This window comes from Neopsephotus bourkii, unplaced genomic scaffold (assembly GCF_033783945.1).
Source record: "Neopsephotus bourkii isolate Nb327-2 ecotype Australia unplaced genomic scaffold, CSIRO-AGI_Nbou_v1 NB_620, whole genome shotgun sequence".
In the NCBI taxonomy this organism is placed as follows: Eukaryota; Metazoa; Chordata; class Aves; order Psittaciformes; family Psittacidae; genus Neopsephotus; species Neopsephotus bourkii.
In genome coordinates, this window is record NW_026901120.1 from 1,730,014 (window position 1) to 1,750,589 (window position 20,576).

The 20,576-nt window shown below is 40.5% G+C and overlaps 1 protein-coding gene across 1 annotated transcript in view; it reads left to right on the forward strand.

The window, feature by feature from the left end:
* Nucleotides 1-20,576, forward strand: part of SPOCK1 (SPARC (osteonectin), cwcv and kazal like domains proteoglycan 1) — a 281,728-nt gene that overhangs the window by 214,572 nt on the left and 46,580 nt on the right. The window contains exon 7 of the mRNA XM_061352067.1: nt 9,328-9,442. Coding sequence (XP_061208051.1) covers nt 9,328-9,442 — 115 coding nt within the window. The remainder of the gene's footprint in view (nt 1-9,327; nt 9,443-20,576) is intronic.

Consider the following 20,576-nt stretch of genomic DNA (forward strand, 5'->3'; position numbering starts at 1 on the left):
CCTCTGAGATCTGAAAGTTTACTTTATGCTGTGTACATTTCATACATCAAACTCAAGCACAGGAAGGAAGTTTACAGAATGTGGAAAACGGGACATACACTGAGGAATATAGGTCTGTTGTCAGAGTATGCATGAATGTGATGAGGAAGGGTAAGGTGCACTTAGTCTGGCCCCTTGCCAGGTTGAATTCTCTTTTCAGTGGTACCCAATGACAGGATAATGGGCAACAAGCACAAACTGAAATACAGGAAGTTCCATCTGAACATGATGAATATTCCATACGTAGTTCCATCTGAATATGACACTGTGAGGGTGACAGCACTGGAACAGTCTGCCCAGAGAGGTCGTTGAGTCTCCTCTGGAGACGCTCAAAACCCACCTGGATGTGATCCTGCGCAACCTGTTCTAGGTGAACCTGCTTTAGCAGGGGGTTTGGGCTGGATGATCTCCAAACAGAAGGCATTTGACTGCAGTTACTGACTGATTTGGGGAGACTTAGCTGAAAGGTTTTGAAGTGCTAAGGTACTGCCATCATATCAATTGCATAAAAGCCTGAAGGGAACATGCCTCCCCTTTATAGTGGTCACCAGATGCTGCCTTTTGCCCAGGTATGGACAGATGGATATGAGAATGGCTGAGTACATGGAGTATTGCCTCATCTGAAATCTAGATGAATACAGTTGTATGGTGTAGTTAATTTGCTGTTTGAAACATCATTGTCTGGGTGGAAACCCTGTGCTTGGGGATCTGAATGTCTTGCATTGACTTCAATCTGCCGTATGTAGGCAGTTGTTCTGTTGGTAGCTGGAGTATCTGTATGTGCATAGAGACACAGATCGTTACCTCTTGATTATGTTCACGTTATCTAATGTGTCATCTCCATGAGAGAAATTAAACTGCCTTTAGTAATTTGAAGCAAGTAAAAATGACAAATCATTGTTCTCATGTGATCAGTAAATGGCTGCAGAATGGGAACGCATCTCAATTACATGGCAAGTACATTTCAAGCAACATCAATCATTCCAAAGCTTCAATTGTTTCCCTGTGATTTTCTTTAATTTTCAGCTAAGATGGCTCTAGTCTATTTAAAAAAATCAAGTGGTTTCTTTCCACTTTCAGTACCGCTATTAGTTATGAAATCTCAGCTCATAATTAAGAAGAGTTAGAGAATGATTTCGTAGAGACAAAAATAATAATAATATTATATAGAAATGAAAGAAAACATGCAATAGGAAAGTGATTTTTAAGGTCTGCATCTTGGAATATGGCAGGCTAGTGTACTGGATGCAGCTAGAAAATAGTCATCATTAGTGAGCTGTCATGCAAATCCCGCAGGCAGAAGAAGGAGGAGATATTTAGCAACAGGAAATGCTGTTGGATGTGAATGTAGAATCTGGGCTATAAGATACATCTTTAGTATTTTGGGTTTTTTTTTTAAATAAGCCAGCATTGCTGCCTCCATTTGCATTTGGATTCTGATTCTTCAGGAATTAGCATCTCCAAAGGCAGTTCCTAGCAGTAATTACCAGGCATGGTGCATGATTATGCCCCGCAATAAAGCACCCTGCTGAGATCCCCAGGTTACTGCCTACCTGTAGCAATGAGTCCTCTTCGTGCAGGAGGAGGCTGCAGGGCTGGGCTGCCTGGGACCCAGAGCTGCCCCTTGGCAATGGTTTACTTTGCATCATCACCTTGGCACACCAGCTCCTGCAGTGATGCTCAAGGAACCAGCCAGCACAGCCCAGAGAGTGGGTAAGGCCTTGGTACTCAAAAACTACCTGTGGAGTCACCAAATCCAGAATTCATTGGCTCTGTTGAGGAGAGGACAAGGGTGTGCTTACCTGATGTGCAGGGTGGTTGGCACATTTAACAGTCTGGTACTTTGTGTTAAATCTTAGGCAGGAGGAGGAGAAGGGATGGGTGTCTTTATTTTGTCCTGTCCATTCATAGTGATAGAAGTGCTTTGTGTTCATTCACCTTTTAACTTTGCTTGGTCTCTTCAGCCAGCTAAGGAAAAGCTGAAATCAGCATTGCACGATTGTTTCCACTTACAAATTGACTCTTCCATGTCAAGTTCCAGCCCTGTCTCGACCCAATAAGCACCTGAATTTCTTACAAGATGATAAACCAGCGGAGATGTGCCCCCCCCCACACCTTGGCCTAAGTGTTTCCAGAACTGGCACCTGAATTTGTTTCTGAAACCGAATTTAATATGTCTATGGGTGCCTAGAACTGTTTCCTTGTTTGTTCTCTGTTTTCATTGTATTGCGTTACTGAATGGTCCCTTGAATGTCCTCTGCCTCCTGTATCCAGTGCTGTGACCTTACATGCCATATCATCTAGCTGATGCAATTAATGGCATCTGATTGCCAGCTATTTCTCAGGGCAATTTGTTTTGTATGAAAACAGCATTTTGTCCTTCAGTGCTTTGTCTACAAGTCCCCAAATAAGCTGATTCTTTGCTCTGTCCATACGGACATTTTGCAGTAGCATGACTACATGGTAATTTCCTTGGTTTGCAGTCCTGCCATTCAAACACCGGAATGGTTCAACATGCCTACAAGCAGTCCCTGTACTAACTCGTCAGCTATCAGACAGTTTGAGAAATGGTGCTTTTAATACTTAAGTCTGTAGTTCTTTCTTCTTCGGGCAGCTTTGCTACTGCTTCTTCTGGCTGTGGTATGTAGGATCTGTACCCCATGGTCACATCCTCTCTTGTAAGGATCTCTCATGTTAATCTCAAGGCAAGGAAGAGGCTTGAACTCTTCTTAGGAGCAGAGCTGACCCTCTCCTGGGCATTCAGGCTTTTTGTTATTCTAAAACAACTCTAACTGGCGAAAACAAGGAGCCCCTACTGCTCTTCTCCCATTCAGAAACTGAAACCTATTTTTAGAGGAGTGCACAGTTCTAATTATAGCATGGAGCCACATAATAATGCAATTAATGCCATCCTGAATTGCAGGGTAGCTGCCTTTTGCAACTCAGTTTTCTCTTTTCTGAAGCCCAGGCCAGGATCCAATTGCCTTTTCCTGGAAGACGAACCTTCAGTCTTTCCAGTTGCTCTGGAATTGACAAGTCAGTTGTTTAAACTTCTGGTTTAAGAGTCAAAACCACGTAACTCATTGACTGCATACGGCTGTATGGTGGCTGAAAATTAAAGAAGTGGTGTTACATTTCAAAATCCTAAAATCCAGAAGCTGAATTTTAGGGACCTGATCGATGTGCTTGGAGCATCGTCAGTTGAGTGTAAATGATGTGACCTCTGCAGTTGACGATATAAAGGATGTGACCTACTGACTTAAAGAGAGATGTTTAAAGATCACCTGGGTCTCATGCTTTCCTTCTGCTCTGGGGTTAATTTTGCCCCGAGGTCAAAGTCCTGCAGCTCTCCCTCGTTAGAGCTGCAGGATTTCAGAGGGCAGAGCCATGGAGCACAGAGCAGTTTGTGGCCCTCTGAAGTTTGCTGTGTGAGACCTTTTAGTGTCAGTGGATTCAGCTGCATAAATCTGTTCAACCTCTTTAATAGCAATGCCTTGGAACCTGTCTCTTCTTGACCCCACACTTGGGAGCTGTTCTCCTTCTCTTGTCACATTATGAGCACACTAGCCCATCGGCTAAGTGTGCAAGGAGAGATTTGCTCCAATATTTGTTGTTTACCAGAGATATAAGGTCTTTTGTGTCATTTCTTGCAGAAAGGGGAATTTCAAAGCCAGTCAGCTATAACATTTGCTTCAAAGCAGCAGCTAGCCCACAGTTTAGAGCTGGCTAAATGTGTATTTACACAGTAGATTGATTGTGTTAGGCTTTATTTTGCCACTGGTATGCATGCGTAACTCCCATTCATATCAGCACCAGCTATTTATTCTCAGAAGGAGAACAGAGCTCCTTATTAGAGCCCCAGGTTTTTAAGCTATCTTTGTACAGCTTTTATTGCAAAGATAAAGTGCTGCATGTTCATGTAGTAACTATTCTAATAGAAAACAACAATTCTATTCTCCATCCTCCCCTTTATTGCAATAGCACAAGCCAGTCCTATCCTGGAGCAGAGCACATGCAGGGCAGGAAGCTTATCTGAGCAGTTGTTTTCAGGTTTTACAGAGCCTAAGAAGTTTGGAGCATTCCCATTAAACCTTTAATGTGTGAATGCAACAGGAATGGGCCATGTAACATTTCTTCAGGGAATTGAAGGAAAGATACTGAACCTTTCTCTTGGTCTGAGCGTGTCCCAAATACGGCATTTTCCTTCTGATGAAAACTCAACAGAGGCATGTAAAGAAAATGCTGGCAAGAGTCCTAGCTAAGGAAGGGATGGCAAGCACTGCTCTAAAGCTTGTAAACAACCAACCCCTCTCAAACGGGTGCCTGAATTCCAATGGGTTCTAATTATCTGCTGAGATAGATAGGTACAGAAGACTTCTGACATGAAGAAACTGTCACATATATATATATATATATGCTGTAATTTCAGAAAGTTTTAGCTTCTGCCGTTGGCAGGTACTGAGTGAAAGATAAGGTAGAAAATAATGAGCTTTTGTTACTTGTATGTGAAGTTTAGAAGAGACATATTGTGACTGAACAAAAGATGCACCATAAAACAAACTGCACTGAACTAATTCTCGGTGGGAATGTAAAAAGCTGCAGGGTGCTAAAGAAGATGCAGTGTCTTCCAGGCAAGAACACTGTTCATCAACAGAATTTTAGAGCCACTGTTATTAGTAAGATGTAACATTTCAGGGTTTTAACATAGGTTTTAATTAGCTCGCTATAAAATTTAACCTCCTATTGCAATTTTCAGCCTTATGAGAAGGAGACGTTATGGGACTTTATCTTCATCATGTATATTGTGCTCTAATTCCTACATGCTCCCACCAGTCTTTCACCCCACTGCTGCATTACTTGATGCATTTTAATCAAATATGCCAGTTCCTTGTGCCAGGATTCAAAGCTCAGGTACTAATGTGCTAAGCTGTCCATGTAGGCATTCATTAGTTAGATGTGTAAAAGATCACAGGAACTTACTCAACAATATTTCTTATGTGCAGATGCGTCAAAACCCGGCTGCCAAAAGTTGAAAACCCATATAAAGACAGAGATACACCGTTTTATTACATCATTAAGAAAATATCCAGATTATTCTCTAGCAGGGACTCCAGAATGGAGACTGACAGACAAGAATAAAATAGCTCAGAATAAATTTTATGTAGCTATTCTCTTCCTCCCTCAGATGTGAATGCTTATGCAGAACACATTGCTGTAGATGCACTGACAATAAAGAGGGAATCATTATACCGGTAGTGGATTCTCAAGGGAACACTTGAGCCAAAACACACTCTGCAATAATTCCCCACATCTTAGTTGAATAAATTAATTTATGAATTTTCCATGAATATGTTCAACCGTTTCTCCCCTCATATATTTTATTGATCTCCATATGCATTTAGCCACAAATAACAGAGCTCCTTTTCCATTTGCAGTAAAACAGTTTAGAGATGTTTATGTGGGCCTTGGGGTTCATAGTCAACAAACGCAGCTCAGACATCAGGGAGGTAGCAGAGAAATATGAAGCTTGGCAGGACCCAGGGAGTCCTGCTATGAGGAAAGCTCAGCAGAGAGTCAAGGCACATTGATACCAGCAGTGAGATGAGTCCCCTGAAATTAGATGGACTGGCTGCAAACTGTGACTGCTTGCCATGAGTCCACTGTAGAATTGCTACAAGGAGCTTTATCATTCATACCTGCAAAACGTGCAATGTCTGTTTGATGCGAAAGACTTGTAGGTTGGATCATAGCTCCATTTAATGTTTTGCCTAGTACTGTGTGTCTTTTTATTTCCATGTGAGAAGGAGATGACGGTGGCAAAAGGAAAGAGGGCACGTAGGTTTTCTCCACAGAAGTGGAAATGCAGTGTTCATGGTCTGGAAAAAGCCAGCAGGCTCCTTCTAGACTGCAGATGCAGTGGCTGAGCAGTCCAAAGACTTCGATATTGCTCCACAAGACATCATCTGTGGCCATTCTGACTCTTGTCACTTAGTTTGGCTTAGGCAATGTCATTAAATCCAAAGTTGAGCTATTCATACAGGTTAATATAGCAAGTAAGAATGCCATCACATGGAAAATTTACTTCCTGTTTTTCTTTAGGGAAGGGAAAAAGTTACATACAATGATTAGGTGTTGAGAAGTAATGAGTATTATCCAAATGTAATATTTAAAACAATGGAATACTTTAATCTTTCTCCCCCAACACCAATCTGCCATCTCAATTCTATACATACACAAACTAACACCCAACACCTTAAACAAGCATGGTGGTAATATAAATCATGTGGTTAATCACAGATGTAAATTTACTCATGTGATTGTACTGTTGGGATCTTCAAGTTTAGCCCTCCTTGCTCTGCACACTCAGATGATAGAAGTAGCCCTTTTAAAGCAGTTTGTTTTTTGGTTTACTTTGAGTTTTTTGGTTGCCATTTTTACTACTCAAAGCTGAAGCAAAACTTGCCTTGCTGTTTCTATTATAAAACTCTTTCTTAAGTGCCCATAAAAAACAGGCTTGAAATGGGCCTTACCATCTTAAAGGGTGGTATTTGAAGTATATGAAGTATAATTGTTAATGCTTAGATACATAATTTACATTTATTATACATAATAAAATATGTACTAATTGATGTTCTTTGAAGGATTAAATTATCAGCTTCAGCTGCAAGAAGATTTATGCCTGTGTTCTCAATAACATACTGACTATCAGAATACGCTGCAGAAAGAGGCATTGCTGTCAGGACTGTGCACTCAGATAGTGTTGTCCTTTCTGATTTCCTTTCCTTCTGATGTGCTTTTCCTTGCATTTATGTTCTGTGCAGAATGTATTTTTGTAGTAAACTGATGAATAATAAGTACTTATATTCCCTTCAGTCTTGCAAGAAATTAGTGCAGAGTGCAAGCTAAGCTTTGCATGTGTTTGTGTGTGGCCGTGCATCTCCTGAATCAGAAGGGCAGAACATCACACAGGGCATGCAGCCACCCTGGTGCATTGAAGTTCAGAATGGCCAGGAGATAATGTCAACAGATGTAGGCACAGGATAATGGTCTCCTGCTGCTAGATTAAAGCCTGGGCAAAGATGATCCCTTTTAACAAAAACAAACAGAGGCAAAGCCAAGATATTTGCAGTACTTTCAAAGCAGGAGGCATTTATCTTGTCACAACATCCTGTTCTGTTCTCTTGGCCCACACTGTATCAAAATAACAGAAGATGATGCTGTGATTTTCATCAGTGGCTGTTGCTAGACAAGCTCCAGTTATCCACTGCATCCTCACTGGATCACGCCATCTCCTGATACTGTATGTCCTTCAGCCTTCAAACAAGCTGCACGTTTCAGAGCATGTTGTGTCACACTGTGTAAGCGAGCTGGCCTACTTTTAATTGATCAAGAATTAATGTACAGCAGAACTCAGCCTTATCAAAGGGATTTTACAGCCCAGCGTTTCCAGTTTCCCCTGGCAGGAAGCAGTCTGCAGGGATGAATGCCAGCCTCAGCGCTGCAGGCAAAACTCCCCCTTGCACTAAGAGCCCTTGGATGCTGATCTGGTAAAATCAGTGCTTGAAGATGACAAAACTCCTAAAGGAATTCAGTTCATTAGGTATCAAGCCAAGGAGAACGCCTCGCACACACAGTTTCGTTCCTGCTTCCGTGTGCTGTTTTCTTTTACTCCATTTTATTAGCACGTTAGTCTGGTCTCCAGCAGCCCTGGGTCTGGGGAAAACGTCCTTTGGGCCCTAACTGCAGAGAGGACAACTTACACAGGCACAAAGCTGTTAGAGGAAAGTCAGCTCTAAAATACATATAATGCAAGCAGCAAAGCCTGTGAGCAGTCAATATGTTATAAATCAGGGCTTTTAAACTGGCATGCTTTCGTAATGTAAATTCTCCTGAGTTGTCTCATCTGTCCGATACTGCGCATGTCCTGCTGCCCTAAATGGTTTGAATGTGGTGACTGTCAAGAGGTGCTGTAAATCCTATCTGCTGAGCTTTTAGGGAAGGGAAAACAACAGGTTGCTGTGATGAGCATCTCCAGTGCCAGCATGATCAGCAGTGAGTGCTCCAGCATGGTGCACACCGGGGGTTCCCAAACCAAGAGAACCTTAGGGGAGCAGAAGGTGCTGTCAGAAGCCCCCAGTTCAAGTCACAGTGGTCAACAGGACCTGGGCAGGGCCAGGAGCAAGGCAAGACAGCCTCTCGTGTGTAAAAGAAGCCATTGGGAGCACCAGTGACCAGGAGCATCACCACATGGTGGGAAACAGTGCATGGGGCAGCAGAAACAGTGCAAGGAAGGGCACTGAAGGAAATGCCCTCAGGTTGCACCAGAGGAGGTTTAGATTGGATGTTAGGAAACATTTCTTCACCAAAAGGGTTGTCAGGCATTTGAACAGACTGCCCAGGGAAGCGGTGGAGTCACAATCCCTTGGAGGTATTTAGAAAAGTGGAGATGTGGCACTTGGGGACATGGGTTAGTGGTGGGCTTGTCTGTGATGGGTTAACAGTTGGACTTGATGATCTTAAAAGTCTTTTCCAACTTGAACAATTCTGTGGTTCAAAGTAACAATATGAAGATATAGGGAACTATACTGCTCATGGTTTAATCTCCACTCTTCAGTTTTACAGTTTGGTTGTATTTCTGGAGCTGACTGCAAGATGAATGGCTGTTTTTAGGAGTGGTGCTGTTAACTGTTAAAGCAGTTTATTGGTAGGAGTCATTTAAGATTTCCCCCTTGTTCAGAGAATCTAATATGTTGAAGGACCTCTCATCAACTGATGAGCTGATTTGCTTCTCACTATTGTGAGGATTGGTATTCTTTTCATGGATGGTATTTGGACACAGCCCATTGCTCCCAGCTCCTCAAAAGGCCAAACTAATAAATCAGTAATGGTAAGAGGTAATAGCTGGCATGATTTCACACCTGAAACACGGGAAGGCAGCATAGGAAACACATGGGATTCTGGAGGCTCGTACATTCTTCCCAGCTGTGCCACAGATCTCATAGGACCTGGAAGAAATTGCTTTAATTTTCTGTGCTGTAGATTCCATATATTTAAGCAGGAAATAACACTTTACAAGGAACATTTACAAGTCCCATGCAAAACTCTGCATAGGAAGTAGCTATTATTGTTACCCATAATAATAAAAACAATGGCATTTCAATAGACTGAAGTTTTGCAGTCTGTCCAATGTCATTACTGCTAAATGCAATTTCTCATTTCATCCACAGCTGCTGCTTTTATGTCTGGTCCTAATTCAAAATGTCTTCTTGCTTTTTTTAACGATTCTAGTGCAAGTTGGAGTTTCATGCATGTACTACTGGCAAAACCCTCACAGCTCGATGCGAAGGGCCCTGCCCCTGCCTTCCGGCACCTGAAAGTTTGAAACACAAGACAGAGAAGGCTGGTAAGTTAAGCTGCTAATGGAATTATAGCAGATGAATTGGTTCCTTCTATGTTCTTAGAAAAACAGAAGATATTGCTTAACTAGGAGATTTTATATGTAACGCGTCTGAGAAAAAGTGAAGGTACAACTAATCCTTTCCTAAACACCTAGTGCTTTCAAACATCTTAACTGCTGTAAAACTAACACCCACTTGGTAGTCTCGTAGGAAACCTGAGTTCTGGCTAATGATCTCATTTCTGAGGGAAAATATTTTGAATGAAAATATTGAATCATCATAAAAGAAGACAGGAAAGAAAAAATGCGACTTGATGGCTCATCTCTTCTTAGGGTAAAAGAAATCAGTCTGTGTGTTAACCAGGAAGTCGTTTGAAGGCACACATATATATTACATGGGATCTGAGTTATCATTTTAATCTTTATTAATGTTATCATTAGAAGTCAAATATATATTAAATACTTATGTGTATTTATATAGGATATTGTTTCAGTAACAAGCCCATTGCAAACAATGTTACATAAAACCGAAGGCTGGAGTCTCAACACAAATGGCCATTTTCCCTGCCAGCTCTCCGGTGAGTTCTCTATTTATGTCTGAAAGCCTGCTGAGGTAATTTGGTCCCTCAGGTCTTTTCTAAGGAAGTAAGCACAAGCTGTCCCAGAGTGACCTCATCTAAAGGGAATTAGCCCTTGCAAAAGAGGCTCACTACAAGTCCAGCATCAGGGCAAGTGCCCCAGCCAGATTCTAAGTGTTTCCACCCTGCTATGGGGAAAGCCCTTTGGAAGAGAAGGGTTGTTACTTCTGGATGTGGTTTCTTGATGCGAGTGCAGATGTGCTGGTGAGAGCATCTGGGGCAAAGGGAGCACTAGCTTGCTTTAAGTTCAGGGTTGTCTCCCCTTTCTTAGGAGGAGTGCTGAGAGGGTTAACTCAGCTGCTGGGCTCCTGTGTGTTTTAGTAGTTCACAAAGCCAAAGCAGTGACTTACACAGGGTTTGCTCTGTTGTGTTAAGCAATGAAATGTATTTGCTTTGTGCACCGTGTGGAGTATGAAAAAGATGAAGCTTTAGCAGTGGCCTGTTTGACCAAAAATGGTTGAGAACCTCTTAGCTCACACTCCTCCCCACTATGGATATGTTCTGATAGTAACAGGCACAGAAACGTAAAGCCAAAGTTTAAACACTTCCTCTGGTTAGTTCAGGCCCTGTCACTTCAGATGAAAACACTGATGCTGCTGCTGGTTGTGATCCATGCACCGTACTCTAGCACAACAACAGTTTGCATGTTAGATCTCCATCTACTTTCTGACACAAGAAGTGATTCTCCAGCCTAGACTTTGAAAATTCAGGTTTACTCCATTGTTTTGCAAACCACAGACATTTTTCTGCATAACTATCAAACTTAGATGAAGTATTTTAGATGGCAAAGTTCAGAAATCAATATATAACTGTAATATTGCTTTATGTGGCTTGATTCTTTCAGTTACAGTATACCCACTGATAAATTGCCTTATTCATATTTTCTATTTCTTGTAGCCCTTATCAAGCTAGAGGAAATATTTCTTTTCCTCTGCCCTTTTTATCTCTTTGCCCTTATCAGAAAGCGTATCAGATTAATAAATCTTCAGTGACATTTTAAGCTTACAATTTCATTCACACAAGAGAAAAAAGCTTCTAATAACCCTTATCTTGATAAATTCAATTTGACAGGGAATACGTATTCTGAAACCCAGGCTTTTGTTTTGCTTGATTCAAAGCTTTAACTCCAGCCAACAAGGCATTAATTTAATGGATTGGTTGATCTGGGGAGCAGCTTTCCTGAAGGCTTTTTCAAGAGGCCAAACTTGAGCTACTGCTGCTCCTGGCATTGCCCTGGGACAAGGATATTAAATGCCTCAATTCTGCCATCTTCAGTGTGACATGAAGAAAGTGTTCTGCCCCCTTGGAGGAGCACAATCACCTGGGAAATAGGGAAATCGTGTATATATAGAAACATTCAAATTGCTGGAGAGACCAGTCATCTCCTGCATAGAGTGTATGCAAGCAACTGCTCATGAGCCTGATTATAGTGTTATAAACAAAATACTTGGGCAGGCCTGGGAGTGATTGTGTGTGTGAATGTATATGTATGTGCAAAAAACATAACAGCAGTGTAATAGTTTGTTTTATCCCTGTCTGTTTCTTTCTGGGGTTAGGTGCTGAAATGCTCACAAAAGGGTTTGGTATTGAGAATAAATCAATAGCAAACAGGCTAAGTTGCTTTATCTTACATCTTCTTTTGAGTTTTTGAATGTGCCAGTGATGTCTCAGTTAAAGACTTCCTTTAACTTCCTTCTTCAGTCTCTTCTTCAGACATTGTCTCTTCACTTGACCCCCTGTATAACGGAGACTCAAACTGAGTATTTAAGAGTTTGTCAGGCTTTTAAAGAAGAGCTCCCAGGAGAAAACATGAGTATTTCTATATGCCAGGATACATTTCACCCAGGTGCAATTTAAGCAGCACGTGAGAAGGGATTTGGTGTCGTGTGTGTCTGCCCTTTACAGTGTGGAAGCCAGCCAGCTTTCCCTATATTTATGGGGAATTATGAATTCTAATCACTGACCACAAATTCCATAGCACTGCCTTTCGGCAGATTCCTTTAGTTGCTCAACAAGTAATGTCACTGGGCTTTGGAGAAATAAGCCCTGGCTAGTACCTGAGGGGACACATGTGAGGTGTACAAGAGCATGGCAGGCAGTCCCTGAAGCCTGGTAATAGCAGCACATGAGTGATGTCCCCTTCATCAGATCTCCAGACCTCTCCATCTGGAGCTGCTGACTAGCACTGTGATTGCTTGGTACCTTAGTGTTTTCTCTGGTCTTCACACAAAATTGTTCCATTTTCCTCTTACAGAATGATAATTAATATTGCCAGATTGGCATAAAAATCCATAGTTTGATATCTCATATAAAACTTGGCATGAAAGAGTTGTGTAGACTGCTGGGACTCAGTTTCTGCTCCTTATTTAGTTGCCAGGTTTGTGAAATCCATTCAAATATAGTGTAATCTGAAATAGAAAATGGTAGAGAGCTAAACCTCATGCCTTATACAGACATATCAGTGGAAAAATACTAAGGAGAGTTACAGTGCAAATGCTTCCAGCAAAATGGAAATGCAACTTTTGGAGGTACCACATAAACTTTTTATGCCTCTTATACAACAAGGTTAAATGTGTGTGGTTGTGAACTTCCAATTTGAGGATAGTTTGCTTTAATCTTTGTACATTCACTCAATCATATTCAAATATTATTCCATGAGAAATGACTTCCAGAAATTAAAAATGTAAAGGAACATTTAATTTCCAGAGTTCTGTCATTCTAAATGTTGTGACCTTTTTTTCATATACTTGTGAATAAAATTGGCAGCAGCATCAAAGGAAAGCCATCTAAGTCTATGTGTTCAGAGGTGACAATAGACTGCAGTGGCTGAGTTGCATTCCTTCCTCCTCCTTAGGCTTCTCCAAAAACATCTGTGCTGTGAGGATGAAAATCAAGACTAACAGTCATGTTAAGAACTGGAATTCCTTTTGTAATGCTAACTGGTACCAGGGAGACATTAATAAAATAACACAAATGCAAGCAAAAGAAAACTGCACCACAATTATTACCTTTAATGGTAACTATGAACGATAAAATCTTTCTACCATAAAGTTAAATCTTTGAAGAGATGACAGGATCGTGTTCTTCATTTTCTTAAATGGAATTTTGAGTCGGGGTCTAAGAGGTAGAAAAGAAGACTCCATGAGGGTACTAATAGATTTTGGAAAAGAAGACAAGTCCTAATGCTTTTTCTCTTTGCTTTTTGAGGCCCATTTAGACTCCTTGGGTTTATCAAAACACTTGATATGCTTCATTATTCACAGCAGTGTCCCAGCTTTACAATATGCTTCCATGATAACTGCTGATTTTCAGCTTGGTTACTCAGAGAAAAAGGTTGAGCTGTAATCTGCCCTGAGGTTAGCTGCCCTTTCAGAACATACGTGCCCTTTTATCTAATATTATAAAATGAATAAGGCTATAATTTCAACAGAAGAAAAGGACTGGTAAGTGACTCTTAGTGGCGTCTAAGTGATAGAAGTTATTCAAGACATAAAGTTCTGTCTGCTGGTGGTTTTCAGGTACCTCTTAACAAAAGCTCTGCAACATTAGAGTTCTCATCAAGCAAGACTTACTTTGACACTAGCTGAAGCTTCTAAAACCCCTTCATAAAGAAAGGACTTCAGATGAAGAGCAGCCACTTTTAGTCTTCAGAACCTACTGGCAAAGAAAGAGGTCTTTTTCCCTTGAATATGCAGTTGATTCTGTTAAAAAGACAACATTGGGCAATGATTGGGGCATCTCCTGGCAAACATGATTTTATAGTTACAATAATGTGGCTCTGTTGGCTTCCCCTATTCCTGTGTGGCTCGTTTGTACCTGGGTTAGTAGTGTGGTAGCTCAGGCAGCATGGCAAATGTTTGTCAGTGGTCGTGTGCTCCTTCTGACCGTACCCACTTTTTGTGTTGTCTAAGAAGCTGAGCACAATGCACCCAACATATCAGTCTTCATTTGTTGCCATCAGGGTTGCAGAGCCGCTGGAGCATGAATGGATGCAGGAGTTCAAAGCAGGTTTATCCCTATCTGTGCATTGCGTCTTTTTGACCTTGCAGAAACACCCAAGGCAACTTCTAAGAAAATGCCATTATCTTGATAAGGGGATGTAAGGTCAATAGTCAGAAGCAAATATATTCAATTACATTGAGTGGTGTTTAAATTTCTAAAGGGAACCAAGAGAACATTTTTAACTTACAGGAACAGGTCTTGGCAAGCTCTAGCAAAAATCTACCTTGTTTGGGGTATAGTTTAGGGTATGAATTGTAGCATTTATCTACCAGCCCTATTGGGTGTGATGGATAAGAAGTGTAATGTTCCATTCCTTTATAACAACAGCACACAATGCATGAAGTTCATTTAAAGAAATGTTTCCCAAATGAATTGTATTGCTTCTTGTGCCTCGAATGACTGACAACTAAAAGAATTTAGAGTGTTGGAACTAAGTCTTTCTTTGAAGCCTACTTTCAGGAAATATTTCAGTTTCAAATTGCTATTCACAGGTTTTCATGACTACAGAGCACATCATTTTAAAGTTTATGAAGATGAAGTGTGAGGCATGAACACGGTAAAGTCGAAATTGGTTCCTGGGTTTGCTTTGCCAGGGATTTTTTTCATGTTGTGGCTTTAGCTTTGAAAAAAAAAGACTCCTTCTGATAGTGAATTTCCAGGTAGATTTTTAAATCATTTATTTGAGTCTTGAACTCTAGGAATGGTAAAATAAAATCATTTGAAAATTAAGATTGCTGGAAGTTTCAAAGCTTTTGTTATACCTTATTAAAACTAGGAGGGGTTTTCTACTGTTTTACAGAGGAGAAACTGTGTTGGTTCAAACCAGAGTAACTTCCAATGCAGAGCAGATATAAGAACATAGAATGCAGTGATGTGTGTTTTGTACACTGACATGATCCTTCTCTGGACTTCATCTGTAAAGAGAAAGAGTAGGATTATTAGCTCTGAACTATGCAGGATCTGATATTTTGGATCCAAAATTTTGTGTGAAAACTTGCAGTTCAGTCTTTTAATTTGTTACATGAGGAAATGTGCTCACCCACATAAATCTATTATGTAAATAACTGTATCTGTAATTAACAATAATTATTATAATTATTATTACTATTCTTTTGCCTGCACGTTTTCACACAAGCAGATCATTTTGTTATTCCTTTCCTGAAAGCATGAAGGATTAACTTCCTTCATTTCTGTTAGAAACTGTCTGTAAGTAGTGAAATGGCTGCACCCAATTAATATTTGATTAAAAGAAAGTGAGAAGCAGGCAAGAACAAACATTTTTGCTCTTCGTTGATGCTATCACCATCACTTACTCCTATCAGAAGCAAAAGCAAAAAGCTTCAATACTGAAGCATCAAAATGAAGATCTTGCCAGGGTCTGAAGAAATAACAAAGTGATGATGGCTGAAGGCTGCTTGACCTCACATGCATCTTCCTTTGGTGCACCAGTTTTTTCTGATTAGTTTTTGTATTCCTGCACCGCTTCATCCTGACACCATCTGCTGTGACTGTCAAGGTGTGTTTTAACCAGACTCATATGCAGAGCTAGTCTTGGAAGAGCTCAGAAAATACCCATTAAATGCAAATCCTTTTACTGTAGCTCAGAAAGATGGTGATGTCCTTTCAAGAGGTTTGATTGAGAGGCCTTTTCCTTCTTTGCTGAAGGAAATGTTGGTGTGATTGTGTAGTTATTAGTTAACCACGTCCACAAACTATAGAGGGCTGCATAGCAAAGCGTGATGTTCATGACTCGTTACCTGGGTAGGAAGCTCTCCATGAGCTCAGTGCATATAAGGCTCTTTCTGGTCCATTTTGCAAAAGCTAATCATCCCAAAGCATTTATGGCTGAGCAATAGATGTTGCTGAATTGGAAACATTGAAACTGCTTCTATTTATATCGCTCTGAAATTATATCACTTACATTCCCATCAAATTGTACATCTTCTTTGCATTGATTTCTAGGCTAGCTACGTATAATGAGGTGATCAATAGTAGTTACTGCTCTCCTTCAAATTCAGTGAAACATCTTTAATCAATGTAATTTACCCTCAAAAACATCCAAAATTTTTTAATGACTTTGCTGTTATTGCAGAAGTGAGGTGGAAGGAATTTCCATGGTGTACAATTAACAAGTCATCATGCAGAACAGTTTCAGGGACTGCAAAACCCGTGCAGATAAATCACTTGCAGAATCTTCTAGGGTATTTTTGGCAAAATAGGACAGATGTTGTTGGGCCTTATGATAAGTAGATATCGCTTCCTTAAAGTATGGTACTTCCCCGAAGGCAGCAAGGAGGCATCTGGAATCATGGAGATCAATTCAAAAGTTGCTGTGCTATACAGGAGAATTGCCTGCCCAAAAAGCCTTGTTTGGCTCGAAGAGTAAATTCAGAACCTGATACCTGAATGTGTTTTTTTTTACTGACAGTATAAATCAAAATAGTTTTTGTACTTCCAACAATTATACATACAAGGCACCTGGGTGTATCTGCTTTGACATGAACTGGGAAAGGAGAAAGAATTGTCCCCTGTGGAAGTGATTTTGCATTTTGGTCTGGCTCTAAGGTTAGCACAGAAGCATTGATCATAGCACATCCCAGACAGATAACAAGTTAGGGATGATACTATCTATTGACTAGCTGTCACTTCTTCTGCATGATCTTCCTTAGATTTGATCAAATTACAGCAGGCTCCAAAATATAACAGCCAACTTCTGTTTTAGAGGCAAAAGTGACAGCAAGGAGGAAAAGGCAGCAGTAGAAGCAGCGTGCTTTGCATCTTTCAGGTACTTCCTGAAGCGATGTTGACTGTAGTAGGAACATTACTGTCAGGAGGATTTTCACTTTCAGTTAATGCATCTCTTTAACAAGGTAACGTCAATAGGATAACGTTGAGCTAGAATTGCTGTCATAATTTTTTGGAGGTTGAACCAGGACATGAGACATAACTCTTCATCACCACTAAATAAAGACTAATCCCAGACAGCAGCAGGAGATGGGAACTGCATAAAAATAACTGTGCCAAGGTGTAATTATATTAAAACCAGTAGGCATTTTTTAAAATCTTTTTGAAATCTTATGAAAGAAAACTTCAGGCTGTGCTACTTGTCTGGCAGCTCTCTGTGGCTGAGGCACTTCCTTGTGCTTTCATAAACACTTAGAGCTGCACCCTTACTTCAGGCTGAGCAGTGGACATGGGTTTCACCCACTGTCCACCACCTAAAAAACCCTGGAAATATAAGCAAATTGATTCGGTGGGTCCCATCTATATAAACCATCAGCTGCGGATTGCTCACTTCCACGTTACGTTCAATACAGAGGTTCTAGGGTTGCAGCAGGCAAGGTCTGGTCCAGCATGGACCTGTAGAGGAATGAGTTAGACCAGTGCTGATAGTGGTTGTCTTGCAGGGACATACTCAGCAAAGTGGGGTAGTTGGCAAGCCCAATGCTCAGCAGTCACAGAACTAAGGTGAGATAGAGAGGAGCTGATGTTTCTAGCCTAGACAACCCTATTTGAGTCACCTGATTTGGCAAACCCAAATCTGAGCTGGACACAAGGCCAGGGGCAGTATGGGCATGACCTGGGTCACTGCCCTACAGGTAACTTCCCACTGTGATGCACAAAGGGTACAGATACCACCAGGGTGTATAGACCCACAAAATGCAGTTAGGGAGTACATGGTGCAGTGGTACTCAAGAGTTTCATAAACACTTACTAAACAAAAAATTAAATTGGCTATTGATTTTCTTTCTAACCATAAAAAAAAGGTTAGAAGATGAGAGACACGGTAAACACTTAGTGCCAGCAAGTAACAATTTTCAGACAAGAAGTAATTTGATTTTGGATTGCCAACAGAAAGCTATTGAAGTGGCACACTGTGTTAATAGAAACACTGTCTAGTAACAGCAGGTCTTTGTGTGCTGATAATGATAATTAGAGCACTAAAATCTCTCTTATCATAAACCGAAACAAATAAATAAGAGTGGTTGCATGTAGTTGTTTTTTTTTCTCATGGATATTGATTTCTGCATTTGGGGGAATATTTCCCTGACATAGAATACAAGTTAATAAAGTTTCTAGAAACCTGACATTGAAATAAATTACAGTGCTTATCGCTGCAGTGTTAAAGTAAAACACCCTTAGTGTGAGGGGAAAAACAACCAAACTTTTCAATAAAATACAGGAGAAAATAAGACTTCTGAAATTACAAATATATCTTTTTCTGGTTGTTTGGTTTGTTGGGTTTTTTTTTCCCTTGGTATCTTAGGGACTGTGTTCCATCTTTGGTTACTCATCCAAATCTGGAATTGTTCCATCAGCAATGTTGAGCTAGTTGCCTTTGGTAAAATTATTCTGAGTTTACAGTGGTGTAAATGGGTATGGACTAAAGACAAGATGATTTTTCCAGTGAGTTCATTAATTTTTATAGTGTTGTGTCAAATTAATTTGGATTTTTTTCTGCTTCAAAGTCCCTGTTTATTAGTGCACAAGAATGGAGATGGAACCACCTCATTCCAAATATATACACTTACGTACATTGCAGCTTTCGCTGCCCCAACAGGGACATTTCTACATTCATTTTCCTTGGAAGAATTGCAATTTTTTATAATTCAATTTAATAGATTGTGTATAAATAAAAATAACATTAATGTTACCTGCTTCCTCTAAAGCAGATGTCTCTCCTTAGAGATGACTGGAATACATATCTGGATCTGCATTTGTGAGTTACTAAAATATGGACAATTTGACTCAAGTCTATTGGACCAGAGTCCATCATCCACTGAGAAAACACTTACTAAAATATCCTGCAACAAAAAATTGAATGGCACTATTAGAGAAGCTTCAGGCAACCACCATGGATCTTTGTGTTCCAAATGTTAAAACATAGAATCATAGAATAGTTAGGGTTGGAAAGGACCTTAAGATCATCAAGTTCCAACCCCCTGCCATGGGCAGGGACACCTCACACTAAACCATCTCACCCAAGGCTTCATCCAACCTGGCCTTGAACACTGCCAGGGATGGAGCATTCACAACCTCCCTGGGCAACCCATTCCAGTGCCTCACCGCCCTCACAGGAAAGAATTTCCTCCTTATATCCAATCTAAATTTCCCCTGTTTAAGTTTTAACCCATTACCCCTTATCCTGTCACTACAGTCCCTAATGAAGAGTCCATCCCCAGCATCCCTATAGGCCCCCTTCAGATACTGGAAGGCTGCTATGAGGTCTCCACACAGCCTTCTCTTCTCCAGGCTGAACAGCCCCAACTTTCTCAGCCTGTCTTCATATGGGAGGTGCTCCAGTCCCCTGATCATCCTCGTGGCCTCCTCTGGACTTGTTCCATACATACATATAGTTATTCAGTTGTTTTTTCAGATACAGGCTCAGACTCTGGGATGGGTCACTCAGAATTGTAGTTTAACCTTCCCTGCAGGTATCCAGCCTCTCTGGAGACCTTGGGACCAACTCAGATGGTTAGATCTGTATTTGGCGCTGAATTATAAAGCCTTAGTTTCCTTCAGGCATTCAGACATGCTTTTATAAGATTTCTAATTAATAGTAACATAGAAAGCAGTGAAGTTTATGTCCAAGCAATTTGTTTACCGTGTGATGATTTTCCAACTTAGTTTTAATTACAGTTTTCTAATATCTGTTCCCCAGAGTGAGACAATTTAATGACTAGCTGCTTAGAAGGGTATGTTTATGGAGAAACAGTTTTCTTTATGAGAATCTACTTTAGTCAATGGTATCACTATAATCTTGGGTTTGATGAATTATGACCTTGGCTCTATCTTGCTTGTCTGAAGGTATTTTTACACATCATCATGTCTTGTTTCTCAGTTTGTTTACAACAATAGTCAGGGCCTAGGAGTTATCAGGCACAGACAAGAGGCAGATTCTCTTACTGCCTGAATTGCAAGTATGGTCTATAGCAGCAAGTACTCACTTATCAGGCAATCCCTGTCAATAGGAAAAATGAAAACTGGGTAGAATAAAATCACGGCGCAGTGATTTCAGGCAATGAGTTGCATGTTCTAAATGCTTCATTGATCCTTCATGATTGAAATTCAGATTTAGGCTTTCAGTTCTTGAAAAGGGTGCAAATATTCTTGGAGAATCTAAAATGAAAAAAAGGGAGGAGTCTGATCTGGAAAACGGTTCCCCGAGCATTTTAGTTGAAACAACCAAAATTAGGATTCATTAGGGACTGTAAAGTGAGTACAAAGCATCTATAACTCTTTGTCTGCATCTGATCTTCCAAACAATTATGGTACATTGTCGTTGATCTCTATGAGAACTTCCTATGAAAAAGGAATTCCAAAGTATTTCTCAAGCATAATAATACATCTTTTGTTAACATTATGGGATGCATCACACCCAGTGTTTATTTCTAGCTGTTCCCATCCAGAAAAAGTGGATTCTGATTCCAAAAGTACTATGAAATTGGCCTGTGTAACATTGCAGAGCCCCTCATTTGCAGTCCTTTCTTCTGAGCCTG